Source organism: Brachyhypopomus gauderio, chromosome 3, assembly GCF_052324685.1.
Source record: "Brachyhypopomus gauderio isolate BG-103 chromosome 3, BGAUD_0.2, whole genome shotgun sequence".
In the NCBI taxonomy this organism is placed as follows: domain Eukaryota; kingdom Metazoa; phylum Chordata; class Actinopteri; order Gymnotiformes; family Hypopomidae; genus Brachyhypopomus; species Brachyhypopomus gauderio.
In genome coordinates, this window is record NC_135213.1 from 28,467,413 (window position 1) to 28,481,944 (window position 14,532).

Below are 14,532 nucleotides of genomic sequence, written 5' to 3' on the forward strand. Positions count from 1 at the left end.
TTGGGAAGCCAACATTGTTTGTGTCTACCTGTTTCTATGGCCAGGTGGTGGTCACTGACTCTGGACTTCGTCAGGGTGGACCTCAGCTTTGGACCAGTCAGCGTGCTTGGGTATTCTGACACGCAGTACTATCAATTTAGGGCCAAAGATTTTGTTTGAGTTGTTTTGTGATTTGGGTGGTTCTGAATGGTTTTGTCATTACGCTCTGGTCCTGGGCGTAACAATGGGTATGTGTACTGTTAGAGTGTGTTAGTGCTGAACTGTGTGTCAGGACCAGCTGAGTAAAGGGACTGTTTTCTTTGCTCAACTCTTGGTACTGCAGGATTTTATAATGATATAAGGGGGTCACTGTGTGGTAAATGTGACCAGAATTTAATTGCCCTTTTTTGTATCTTTATTAGTAAAGGATATCTGCCCTGCTTGCATTGTTTGTAGTGCTCCTGTGCACTTTTAGAATAGTTTTACAGAACTATACAGACCTCTGACAAATATCTCAGGGGGGGCAATTGTTGTGATGACATCCAAGATGACCATTTCAGTGGTTAAATAAAAAACAGTTACATAACCAATGAAAATTTAATCATAAATATATATTTCTCTTTACATTATAGACTGTCCAGTATTTGTGCACCGATATATCTTGTAAATATCATCTTGGTTAAAGCTCTACAATGACTGAACAATTAACTGTGGTCAACAAAAATTGTCATCTCTTAATTTGCCCTCACAAACAACTTTACCGTTATTTTCCCTAGGTTACGTCTGACACAAGCACGTATGTGCGAGCCCTCCCGGGAACCAATAGACATTGCATTGCAGTGCCTACACTTTAAAAAATATATATTAACATGAGAGTCTACCAGAGCAGTCAGGGTGATTTTCAGTCAGACTAAATTCGCCCAAAAAGGGGTGGTACTACAAGGAATGCACCTCAACGCTGATTGGACAATGGCATTCTTATTTGGAACTCTTATTTGGTCCCGGGGAATTTAATTTCACTTTGTACTTGTACGATGTGACAATAAACCATCCATTATCCATTCAAAGGCAAGAGAAACTGTCCAGAACAGGCATAGCTAGTTAAATGCCGTGATAGAATGTGTGAGAAAAAAAACTTTCTTTTCATCCTTTCATGGTGCGTCGCCCAATCGCCCTAATTAACAAACCGCCCATGGAGTTGGATGTTTGTCCCATTTGCTGAGTTCCTGATTGGTAAGCGACCCCCACACCTTACAGCCATACAGGACAATTGTTTCAATTACAGATTTCTACTCTTCTGTGTTGTTTTATGGCATAAAAGGCCCTGCATGCTTTTCCTCTTAGTTCATTCACTGCCAAGTTAAAATGTCCAGAGGAAATGTCCTCATTTTGATCCCTAAATAACTGAATTGTTTGACTATTCAATATTCTTGGTACCTAAAGTAACTGTGATATTTGATCCATGAGATCTGGATCCTTTCTGGAATATCAGGACATTAGTCTTTTTTAGGTTCACTGTCAGGGCCCAGTTCTGGCAATACTCTTCCAGCAAGTTCTCTGCTGGAGACCCTGTGCAGTTGAGGACAGCAGAACCAGTGTCACGGTACGGCGGGCCCCCTACTGGTCGCCCCCGTTTACAGCGGCAGCTGTCCTGTTAACTGTTGGGTTGTGCTCATCCCTCGGGTGGGCGGAGCCCGTGATCCGTCTCACCTGAGGGTTGTTTATTTGCCTATATATGTCTTGTCTTTGTACCAGTTGACCGCTGGTTATTATATCCTTCATTTGGATCAGTTCACAGGTTTTTGGTTTGCACACTTTTTCAATTAAACCATACTTTTTCCCTGAGACTTGGCATGATCGCTTCCATTTTATTTAGCTCACCCTGCCCGTCACAATCAGGTCATCTGTGTAGAGCAGGAATTAAATTTCCGCGTAATGCAGACCAGAGTCCTGAAGTTGCAGAATTTCCAATTCATTAAATATATATTAAAAAATGTTGGGCTTAGACATCAGCCCTATCTCACTTCCATGATCCTGAGAGAAATAATTTGTTTGTTTATGGCCAATACAGAGAACATGTGGCTGCAATCAGAGGTGAAGGTTCAGCCGTGGGAGGATACATACTGTTTGTTGCATTGGACCCAGCCCTGAACACTGGGGTCCCGCCCACAGTTCCCTTTCTCTGTCCCCTCTGTGTTCAGCTTCTCATAGCAGATCCGATCTGCAGCATCTAACATGCACACACACACACACACGCACACACACACACACACACACGCACGCACGCACGCACACACACACACACACACACACACACACACACACACACACACACACACTCTTCATTTGCTACATTTTAAAAAATCAAATGCATCCTTCATGTTTAAACGTCTGTTTATGGTATTTATGCTGTTGCAAGTATGTTTGTGTGTGTGTGTGTGTGTGTGTGTGTGTGTGTGTGTGTGTGTGTGTGTGTGTGTGTGTGTATATATGTGTATGAGTGTAAACGAGAGAGTGTGTTGCTCCCATGGCTAGCGAGGATATAAGAATAACATCGAAATGACCTCTGAATGACCTCTGGATGACCTCTGATTGAAAATTTGCTTCTTCCAAGTGAAATGTACTGCACACACTGTCCACTAGGTGGTGACACACATGTTGTGTGGATCTATGCAACACCTTCTTTGTACGAGTGTGTGTGTGTTCTAATTAAGCTGGTGTTCTACTTACTGTGTCCCCACAATGCTTGACACTGGGCATCTCTGGTTTTACAACGGCCACCATAACAACGACCCTGAGAGAGTGAGACGAGAGAGAGCAGTGCATTGTGGGAAAGCCCATGGTATAACTGACCACATGCACACTGAGTGTGTCCAATCAGAGTGTATGGTGTAGTGCGAGTGTCAGAGTGGGCTACCTGTCCTGCATCACACATGTAGCCGTCTAGTTTGTGAACGTTCGGAGGGCACTGGAGGAGAGAGAGACAGTAAGTGCGGGCGGGATGTGGGTGGAGGAGAGAGAGACAGTAAGTGCGGGTGGGATGTGGGTGGAGGAGAGAGAGATAGTGAGCGTGTGTGGGGTGTGGGTGGAGGAGGGAGAGAGACAGTGAGTGTGGGTGGGGTGTGGGTGGAGGAGAGAGAGAGACAGTGAGTGTGGGCGGGGTGTGGGTGGAGGAGGGAGAGAGACAGTGAGTGTGGGTGGGGTGTGGGTGGAGGAGAGAGAGAGACAGTGAGTGTGGGCGGGATGTGGGTGGAGGAGAGAGAGATAGTGAGTGTGTGTGGGGTATGGGTGGAGGAGAGAGAGAGAGACAGTGAGTGTGTTTGGGGTGTGGGTGGAGGAGAGAGAGACAGTGAGTATGTGCGGTGTGGGTGGAGGAGGGAGAGAGACAGTGAGTGTGGATGGGGTGTGGGTGGAGGAGAGAGAGACAGTGAGTATGTGCGGTGTGGGTGGAGGAGGGAGAGAGACAGTGAGTGTGGGTGGGGTGTGGGTGGAGGAGAGAGAGACAGTGAGTGTGGGTGGGGTGTGGGTGGAGGAGAGAGAGACAGTGAGTGTGGGTGGGGTGTGGGTGGAGGAGAGAGAGACAGTAAGTGTGGGTGCGATGTGGGTGGAGGAGAGAGAGACAGTGAGTGTGGGTGGGGTGTGGGTGGAGGAGAGAGAGAGACAGTAAGTGTGGGTGCGATGTGGGTGGAGGAGAGAGAGACAGTGAGTGTGGGTGGGCTGTGGGTGGAGGAGAGAGAGATAGTGAGTGTGTGTGGGGTGTGGGTGGAGGAGAGAGAGAGAGAGACAGTAAGTGTGGGTGGGGTGTGGGTGGAGGAGAGAGACAGTGAGTGTGAGTGTGGGTGGGGTGTGGGTGGAGGAGAGAGAGAAAGTGAGTGTGTGTGGGGTGTGGGTGGAGGAGAGAGAGAGTGAGTATGTGGGGTGTGGGTGGAGGAGGGAGAGAGACAGTGAGTGTGGGTGGGGTGTGGGTGGAGGAGAGACAGTGAGTGTGGGTGGGGTGTGGGTGGAGGAGAGACAGTGAGTGTGGGTGGGGTGTGGGTGGGTGTAGGCGCAGCTGTAATAGAGTCTCACCTGGCTGGAGTCACCTGCACACATCTCTGGCACATCACAGTCGTTCACTGCTTCCCGGCACACTATGCCTCTCTGCTCATACTGAAACACACACACACACACACACACACACACACACACACACACACACACACACACACACACACACACACACACACACACACACACACACACACACACACACACACACACACAAGTGCACATGCATGAATAAAGATGTGTCTAGGTGTGTGTAGGTGAATACCTTCCTGCATCCTACAGGAGAGACTGAGGGTCAGTTAAGGGTCAGTTAAGGTCAGCGAGCTTACCCTACACCTGCTGCAGCAGAGTCCGTTACTGCACAGGGCATCATGGGTAAGCGTGCACTTCTTACAGCATGCACCCCCAACACGAGAGCACTCCTGCCACAAAATACAGGAACTGCTCATTACAACTTCCTGTTTCCCTGAACCAATGACTCCATGAAGTTAAGGCACAGAGAAATGTCACTTTATAAACACTAAAGCTAATGAGAATCCCCACCTGTGTGTGGCTGACTAAAGGTGTGTATGTGTGTGTGTGTGTGTGTGTGTGTGTGTGTGTGTGTGAGAGTGTGTGTGTATATGTGTGTTGTTAAGATGTGTGTGTATGTATGTTGTAAGGTGTGTGTATGTATGTTGTAAGGTATGTGTGTGTTGTAAGGTGTGTGTGTGTATATGTTGTAAGTTTTGTGTGTGTGCATGAGTGTGTGTGTATCTGTTGTGTGTGTGTGTGTTGTAAGGTGTGTGTGTATATGTTGTAAGTTGTGTGTGTGTGTATGCGTGTGTGTGTATGTGGAGTGTGTGTGTGTGAGTGTTGTAAGGTGTGTGTGTTTATGTTGCAAGTTGTGTGTGTGTGTGTGTGTGTTGTAAGGTGTGTGTATGTTGTAAGGTGTGTGTGTTTATGTTGCAAGTTGTGTGTGTGTGTGTGTGTTGTAAGGTATGTGTGTATATGTTGTAAGTTGTGTGTGTGTGTGTGTATGTGTTTTGTAAGGTGTGTGTGTGTTGTAAAGTGTGTATGTTGTAAGTTGTGTGTGAGTGTTGTAAGGTGTGTGTGTGTGTGTGTGTGTGTGTGTGTGTGTGTGTGTGTGTGTGTGTGCGTGCGTGTGTATATGTGTGTTGTAAGGTGTGTGTATATGTGTTGTAAGGTGTGAGGGTGTTGAAAGGTGTGTGTGTATGTGTTTTGTAAGGTGTGTATGTGTTTTGTAAGGTGTGTGTGTGTGTTGCAAGGTGTGTGTGGTGTAAGTTGTGTGTGTGTTGTAAGGTGTGTGTGTATATGTTGTAAGTTGTGTGTGTGTGTGCACGCGTGTGTATATGTGTGTTGAAAGGTGTGTATGTTTATTGTAAGGTGTGTGTTTGTGTGTTGTAAGGTGTGTGTGTGTTGTAAGGTGTGTGTGTATATGTTGTAAGTTGTGTGTGTGTGTGTGTGTGTGTGTGTGTGTGTGTGTGTGTGTGTGTGTGTGTGTGTGTGTGTGTGTGTGTGTGTGTTGTTGTTGTAAGGTGTGTGTGTGTATATGTTGTAAGTTGTGTGTGTGTGTGTGTTGTCTTACCACTTGCGAGCCGCAGTCACACTCCTCTCCCTGCTCCACAAATCCGTTCCCACACTCTGGAGGGTCTAGCAGCTGTACCAGGGGAAACACTTATTTAATCCTCCCATCTTGACAACCCAGTAAAGGTGTGCAACTCTAACCCAGGCAGGACTCACCTTGGTGGGCTTATTGAAAAGGCAGCTGCCCCCTCCTTCCTGGAGGAAGCGGAGGTACTCTTCCACACTGCAGCGGGAGAACTTACGCGGTAGGTAGTATCTGGACGTTCACGCATCCACACACACACAAACACAAATAAGCATTCAGAAAAGTGTGTGTGTATTAAGATTCCACTCTCTTCAGGGACCCAGTTGTTGGAATGCACTGGGACTGCAGACAGCAGAGTTCCTCACTGAGAAGCATTATTATCTCTAGGAAATGCTGCTATGTCCCCAGGCGTGTCTTCATGTCTTCTGTATTTCAGGTGTCTCCTTGTTCCCGGATCATCGCTCTCTCTTTCTGCATGTGCTACGCACTGACTCTCTTTCCTGACTGCACTGCCCTTCACTCTGATTGGGTCTAGCATCTCATGACATCATATACATTCCACCCACATGAGAACATGGAAGGACAGAATAACCTCTTGCTTTCAATTTCATTCAAATTGTGTTTTCATGGTTGGACTGTGTGAGTTGTGTCTGATCTGAGTTAGAAATTATGCTTGGTCTGGTATTGGTGGTGTGTTTCCAAGTCATGCTGGGCCTTTGGTGTCTGATCCTGGCTTTGTCACATGACTTATAATCATCTCCGCATATCAGACTGGGCTGTTAGAAAGAATAGTGCATACAGCGTGCAGTCTTAACCATGAAACCAGTCAGTCAGTGTTTGAATGAAGTGGGGAGCTATGGGGGTTGTTTTGGCCTGTGGGGGGGTTGTTTTCTGGGAGTTTGGTCTTGTGGCTTGGTTCAGGGAGTAGGGCACATTGCTGTTGTTTCATGATGTGTTTTATTTCTCTGTAAGAAATATTGATTGACTTTGTGAGTTTGGTCTTTTGTCTAATGCACATTAATTGACCTTAATTAAACCTTAATCAGGTATTAGTAAGGAGGTTTATAACTACTCTCAAATTGGGTTATTTTCTATAGCATTATACTGGTCTCTGGGTTTTAGTACGGACAATCTGGCTGTGTGTGTGTGTCTGTGTTTCTTACCCTGTATCCTCCATAATACAACCAAGCCAAGGGTCTGGACACCTACAATCCCCTTCAGACACACACACACACACACACACACACACACACACACACACCTTCAACTTCTGTACTCTTTCAGAACATAAAAACATGAGGTACTACTGCATATAGTGGTGACTGGACAGATGACATGTAAACAGACTGGAGAGATTCAACAGGGTATTGTAGTTAATTACATTTATTAAGTTCAGTTGTCTTTTGTTTATTGTTATTTTACAACAGACCCTGTGACTACGCAGCTTCACAGAGGCCTGGGCCGAGAGTCCTCACGCACACACACAAACCCCCTGTGTGAGGTGCTGCATCCTCCAGCAGGGGGCGACTGAGAGTGTGGCTGTAGTTGGAGGGGAACTGTGCTGTGACAATCTGGGTGGGGAGGTGCAGGGTGGAGCTGGGTGGGGAAGGGTGGAGAAGAGTGGGGTAGGGTTGTGTTAGGTTGTATGGTGTGGTGTGTGTGGGGTGGTGTGTGTGCTGTGTGGGGTGATTTGGTGTGTGTGGTGTGGTGTGTGTGGGGTGGTGTGTGTGTGTGTGTGGGGGGGAGTGGTGTGTGTGCTGTGTGGGGTGATTTGGTGTGTACGGGGTGGTGTGTGTGGCGTGGTGTGTGTGTGTGTGTGGGGTGGTGTGTGGTAATTCTGTCCCTCCTTCACCTGCAGTCGAGCGGTCCTTATTCCACATCATACCCAGGTTCTGACCCAGACTCTGACACAAAGTGATGGCCATGGCCCCTACATTTCCATACTAAACACACACACACACCACACACACCACACATTAAACAGCAGTTTGACCAATTTTCATTTAGCATCTCATCACTAGGAGCAGACACCAGGGGCTAGGGAGTAGAAAGTAAGGTAATGAATTTGAAGGGATTCTACCTCATTGACCCCTCCTCCTCGTGTTGGAGAGCAAATGCCCTCAATGTAGGCTGTTCCACTGCGAGCACTGTGGAATGTGCGCCCCCTACACTCCAACAGCAGAAGTGAAGAAAATCAGATCTTGCATATATGTACGTGTGTGTGTGCGTGCGTGCGTGCGTGCGTGCGTGCGTGCGTTCGTGTGTGTGTGCGTTTTGTGTGTGTGTGTGTGTGTTTGTGAGTGTGCTCAGTGTGGATGAGTGTGTGTAAATCTCACGACAGCAGGTGTGCTGTGTCACTCTTCTCTTTAATATTCTCCCTCCTGTACTTCATGAAGTCCCGTAAGGTCATCAAGGGGTCGTCACCAACCGAAACCATGTTCTGGGATGACCACGTTTCCATGGCAACAAGCACAATCCTGGTGTTAAGTTGTTCTTTATAAATCTAAAATTTTGAAGAAAGAAATGTTTTTTAGTGGACAAAGCCAACAACAGTGGGTTTATTTCTTTGTTTTGAACTTGTATTAAGTTCAGACTGTAACACCATTGTGAGTTACACTTACTGCATCAGCCATGTTCACTATGGCCTTCGCAAAGTTCCGTGTCTGAGCAGTGGACCTACGCATCTGAACAAACTGTAGAAAAGAAGAGAGTGGAGGATCACACACACACACACACACACACACACACACACACACACACACACACACGCATGTGCACACACACACACGCACGTGCACACACACATGCACACACACACATGCACACACACATACGCACGCACACACACATACACACATACGCACACACACACACACGCACACATGCACACACACACACACACACACACACACAAGTGCACGCATGCACACCCACGCACCCAGATGCACACACATGTACGCACACACACTTGCACACACAGAGCTAACCTATCTTACCAGGTCATAGTCATTCACCACTAGCAGTTCAACATATTTGGTCTCTGTCTGGACAGTCCGCTGTGCCCTACGAATCTGTAGAGCGATACAGACCTCACACGTCAGTGCTACAGATCAGTGTCACATTAGGGCTGAACGATTTTGGAAAATAATCTAATTGCAATTTTTTATCTATAAATTGCGATTGCGATTTAAAATCGCGATTTTTCCCTATTGTTCCACTTCAGGAAACTCCGTTTCGGCATTTTTTATACAGCTCAGATACAGGGTTGCGGGGGGGGGGGGGGGGGGGGGGGGGGGGGTGTAAAATGGACTAAATTTAAGTATTATTATTATATCGTGATCGATCGATCGCCTGTGGTTGGTGCCAGAGCGAACTACTAATTTTTTAGTCTAACACAGCCCGATCTAGTCACTGTCAGCCTCAAGCCCGCTCAATGCGTGAGAGTTGGCAGCCCTGCAGGTATAGCAACTTGGCTAAAATATGTGCGTGAGGGCGTTTGGTAGCGCATATCCAGTGTGTTTAACAAAGCCATGAAGCCGGGCTTGTTCACTATATTAACGGGCATCGTGTCTTTCACTATGAACTCCGTTACTGCCCGAGTTATTTCAGCGTGCCGCTTCGAATTACATCCATAAGGAGTTACACTTTCAAACGGTTCGGTCAGTTAACCCTGTCTGCTGGACCGGTCAAGCTATCCGCGCTTTAGCGATTCATCCGCGCTTTAAATCTTATTGCGCCTATATGCGTGATTTTACGGTATTTCGCTGCTCACCGCATACTAAAGCTGTATAAGCGCAGAGAAACACTTTGGCGTATTTGAAGATGCAGCACTGGTCGTTGGCATTTTAGCCTTACAAATATCATACGAGGCTTTGTGGTGTTTTTTTAATGCTGAAGGTTTGTAGTGTTTCCTCGCGTCGTAGCAACAGTAGCAAGGCACGTTTTGCAGGGTACCTGACGTTGAGCAGCATCTTTTTAAAAGCCAAAGTAATTTCACACAACTTATGTGCTGCCCCTCTTTGGTATTAGACTTTCAGTTGTGTCAGCTTCTGTCGAGCCTGAAGCCATTGTTAAAGTGCGCTGTGTTAACTTCACTTCTCCACCTCCCTGCCTCCTGCGGTTTGCCCCGTTCGTCCTCGGCTCGGCTCGCTCCCAAGTCACGTGACCAGTTTAAATCGCAGCCTGTGCGATTAGACAATAGCGTTTTTAAAAATCGCGAAATTATCGCAAATGCAATTAATCGTTCAGCCCTATGTCACATGTCAGTGTTACAGATCAGTGTCACATGTCAGTGTTACAGATCAGAGTTACACACTCAGTGCTACAGATCAGTGTCACATGTCAATATTACAGGTCAGTGTTACAAATTATTTTTTTGTATGAAAAAAACAATTGAATTTGAAGCCGACAGTTTCCTTTCACATTTTATATTACATATTATAATTACAGAATTAAAATAATTTGTCATATCACAATTATGTGAATATTAATTTATTCTCATCAAAGTGAACAGTAGGGGTGTATTCAACTAAGGATTTTCATAGTCGAATCTGATTCGTCAACTGTAAATGGTATGCCATGTTGGTTGTTGTCATGGGAAATGAAAGACGTCGATGACATAACTTGCACTTTACTTTGTTTGATTCATCTTTATATTTTTCAAAATACTTTTGAAGTTTTTTAGTAGCCATTATAATCTTGGCAGATGTTGCGCGTATTCTGTATTCTGTTTTCAGCTCCGCTCGTTTGGATTGTGCAACAGCAGGGTGTGATTTATTAATGTGTAGTAAGGAAGAAACTGATAGTCCCACCTGTCTCTTGGTCCGCTTCAGCCCGTATGTGAAGGTGGGCCAGTCTGTCTCTGTCGACCCAGCAGAGTCATCATCACTGGCAGAACCACCTTCAGACTTAGTGCTCTCTGTGCATTCTGGGATTGAGGAAATACAGAATACAGAGTGAGAGAGAACGAGAGAGAACGAGAGATGGAGGGAGAGAGAGAGAGAGGGAGGGAGACAGAGGGAGATAGAGGAGAGAGAGTGAAAGCAGGGGAGGGAGAGAGAGGGAGAGAGGAAGAGGGAGGAGACGGGGGACAGAGAGGGAGGGAGGGAGAGAGCAGACAGAGAGGGAGAGAGAGAGAGAGAGAGAGAGAGAGAGAGAGAGAGGGAGCAAGGGCAGAGAGAGGATGTAAACCATCCCAAACCAAAGCATCCTGTTATTCGTTTTCAGCCACTCAATAGAGGAATATATGAGTGTCCAGAGATCCATGAACTAAATCAATACTCTGCAGACAGGGAAACGGAAGAAAGGACAAGGATAATCAGAGAAAGATGTACTGAGAGTGTTTACAGTGTACTGACGGTGCATACTGAGATAGCATACAGAGAGTACATACTGAGGGTATATACTGAGTAGATACTGAGAGTGTGTACAGAGAGTACATACAGTGTACTGAGAGTGCATACAGAGTGTGCACAGAATGTGCGTAGTGAGTGTGTAGAGAGTGCATATAGAGTATGTAGAGTGTGTACTGACAGTGTGCACAGAGTGTGCATACATAGAGTGTGTACAGAGAATGCACACTGAAGAGGTTTATGTAGGTGTGTGTGTTCCCTGTCTATGCGGATGCAATCTATCAACTGGTTTTAATGGACACCTGCCTCTAATATTCAGGTGAGATACTAGATAAGGAGATCAGGTGAATTAGATCAGGGCTGCAATTAAACCCAATACCTCTGTGTGTGTGTGTGTGTGTGTGTGTGTGTGTGTGTGTGTGTGTGTGTGTGTGTGTGTGTGTGTGTGTGTGTGTGTGTGTGTTCTATCTATGTGGATACAATCTATCAACTTGCTTTATCAGAGACCTGCCCCTACTCAAACACACCTGCCCCTACTCCAACACACCTGCCCCTACTCCAACACACCTGCCCCCACTCTAACACACCTGCCCCCACTCTAACACACCTGCCCCTACTCCAACACACCTGCCCCCACTCCAACACACCTGCCCCCACTCCAACACACCTGTCCCCACTCAAACACACCTGCCCCCACTCCAACACACCTGCCCCCACTCCAACACACCTGCCCCCACTCCAACACACCTGCCCCCACTCCAACACACCTGCCCCCACTCCAACACACCTGTCCCCACTCAAACACACCTGCCCCCACTCAAACACACCTGCCCCCACTCCAACACACCTGTCCCCACTCCAACACACCTGTCCCTACTCCAACACACCTGTCCCTACTCCAACACACCTGTCCCCACTCCAACACACCTGTCCCCACTCCAACACACCTGTCCCCACTCCAACACACCTGTCCCCACTCCAACACACCTGCCCCCACTCAAACACACCTGCCCCCACTCCAACACACCTGCCCCCACTCCAACACACCTGACCCCACTCCAACACACCTGACCCCACTCCAACACACCTGACCCCACTCCAACACACCTGTCCCTACTCAAACACACCTGCCCCTACTCAAACACACCTGCCCCCACTCCAACACACCTGCCCCCACTCTAACACACCTGTCCCCACTCCAACACACCTGCCCCCACTCCAACACACCTGTCCCCACTCAAACACACCTGTCCCTACTCCAACACACCTGCCCCCACTCAAACACACCTGTCCCCACTCAAACACACCTGTCCCTACTCCAACACACCTGCCCCCACTCAAACACACCTGTCCCCACTCTAACACACCTGTCCCCACTCCAACACACCTGTCCCCACTCCAACACACCTGTCCCCACTCCAACACACCTGCCCCCACTCCAACACACCTGCCCCCACTCAAACACACCTGCCCCCACTCCAACACACCTGCCCCCACTCCAACACACCTGCCCCCACTCCAACACACCTGCCCCCACTCAAACACACCTGCCCCCACTCAAACACACCTGCCCCCACTCCAACACACCTGTCCCTACTCAAACACACCTGCCCCCACTCTAACACACCTGCCCCCACTCTAACACACCTGCCCCCACTCTAACACACCTGCCCCCACTCCAACACACCTGCCCTTACTCCAACACACCTGTCCCCACTCTAACACACCTGCCCCTACTACAACACACCTGACCCCACTCAAACACACCTGACCCTACTACAACACACCTGACCCCACTCCAACACACCTGTCCCCACTCCAACACACCTGCCCCTACTACAACACACCTGCCCCTACTACAACACACCTGTCCCTACTACAACACACCTGCCCCCACTCTAACACACCTGCCCCCACTCTAACACACCTGCCCCTACTACAACACACCTGACCCCACTCAAACACACCTGCCCCTACTCCAACACACCTGTCCCCACTCCAACACACCTGCCCCTACTACAACACACCTGCCCCTACTCCAACACACCTGTCCCCACTCCAACACACCTGTCCCCACTCCAACACACCTGCCCCTACTCCAACACACCTGTCCCCACTCCAACACACCTGTCCCCACTCCAACACACCTGTCCCCACTCCAACACACCTGTCCCCACTCTAACACACCTGCCCCTACTACAACACACCTGCCCCCACTCAAACACACCTGCCCCTACTCCAACACACCTGTCCCCACTCTAACACACCTGCCCCTACTACAACACACCTGACCCCACTCAAACACACCTGCCCCTACTCCAACACACCTGTCCCCACTCCAACACACCTGCCCCTACTACAACACACCTGTCCCTACTCCAACACACCTGCCCCCACTCTAACACACCTGCCCCTACTACAACATACCTGTCCCCACTCTAACACACCTGCCCCTACTCCAACACACCTGCCCCCACTCCAACACACCTGCCCCCACTCCAACACACCTGCCCCTACTACAACACACCTGTCCCTACTCCAACACACCTGTCCCCACTCTAACACACCTGCCCCTACTACAACACACCTGTCCCCACTCTAACACACCTGCCCCTACTCCAACACACCTGCCCCTACTCCAACACACCTGCCCCTACTCCAACACACCTGCCCCCACTCCAACACACCTGCCCCTACTCCAACACACCTGTCCCCACTCCAACACACCTGCCCCTACTACAACACACCTGTCCCTACTCCAACACACCTGCCCCCACTCTAACACACCTGCCCCTACTACAACACACCTGTCCCCACTCTAACACACCTGCCCCCACTCCAACACACCTGCCCCCACTCCAACACACCTGCCCCCACTCCAACACACCTGCCCCTACTCCAACACACCTGCCCCTACTACAACACACCTGTCCCTACTCCAACACACCTGTCCCTACTCCAACACACCTGTCCCCACTCTAACACACCTGCCCCTACTCCAACACTGTTGCCTGTACTAAAAATACACCTACATAAGGAGATCAGGTACATACCTGTGTGTATGTCTGTGTGTGTATGTGTGTGTGTGTGTGTGTGTGTGTGTGTGTGTGTGTGTGTGTGTGTGTGTGTGTGTGTGTGTTTTACCTGAGCAGAATGTTGTTGTTAGGTGCACATCTGGCATTCTGTACACCACATGAATGGTCTGTTCCTGCACAAGAGAACAATGAAAGGCCTTCTGGCCAGATGTCCACTAAAGCCAGCAGTCTGTACACTACACACTACACACTGCAAGAAAGACAGAGAGAGAGAGCTAGAGACAGAGAGAGAGACAGAGACAGAGAAGTGAGGAGATGGAAGGACGGAAACACAAACTCATGGGTTAGGGTTAGCAGAGTGTAGAGGTGCATGATGGAATAAAACAGCTTAAATGGAAACCAGTCAGAGTCAACAGAGACAGGAGAGAGTTTGGGAGGAAGCCCTATCATCCACACATCCTAGCATTGCCAAGCTACTGTGCTTACACTACACTGGGCTCTAATGGAA

The 14,532-nt window shown here is 48.5% G+C and overlaps 1 protein-coding gene across 3 annotated transcripts in view; it reads right to left on the bottom strand.

Moving 5' to 3' along the window:
- Positions 1-14,532, bottom strand: part of adam11 (ADAM metallopeptidase domain 11) — a 51,601-nt gene that overhangs the window by 11,837 nt on the left and 25,232 nt on the right. For all 3 annotated transcript variants that reach the window (XR_013130124.1, XM_077000892.1, XM_077000891.1), the window contains exons 7-21: positions 14,134-14,197; positions 10,450-10,565; positions 8,635-8,709; positions 8,260-8,331; positions 7,975-8,141; positions 7,719-7,803; positions 7,491-7,581; positions 6,802-6,853; positions 5,770-5,869; positions 5,615-5,686; positions 4,356-4,448; positions 4,048-4,128; positions 2,897-2,947; positions 2,710-2,773; positions 2,104-2,209 (exon numbers count right to left, since the gene is read on the bottom strand). Coding sequence is in view for 2 of the 3 variants with exons in the window: in XM_077000892.1 (XP_076857007.1) it covers positions 2,104-2,209; positions 2,710-2,773; positions 2,897-2,947; positions 4,048-4,128; positions 4,356-4,448; positions 5,615-5,686; positions 5,770-5,869; positions 6,802-6,853; positions 7,491-7,581; positions 7,719-7,803; positions 7,975-8,141; positions 8,260-8,331; positions 8,635-8,709; positions 10,450-10,565; positions 14,134-14,197 (1,289 nt within the window). In the remaining variant the exon portion in view is untranslated. The remainder of the gene's footprint in view (positions 1-2,103; positions 2,210-2,709; positions 2,774-2,896; positions 2,948-4,047; positions 4,129-4,355; positions 4,449-5,614; positions 5,687-5,769; positions 5,870-6,801; positions 6,854-7,490; positions 7,582-7,718; positions 7,804-7,974; positions 8,142-8,259; positions 8,332-8,634; positions 8,710-10,449; positions 10,566-14,133; positions 14,198-14,532) is intronic.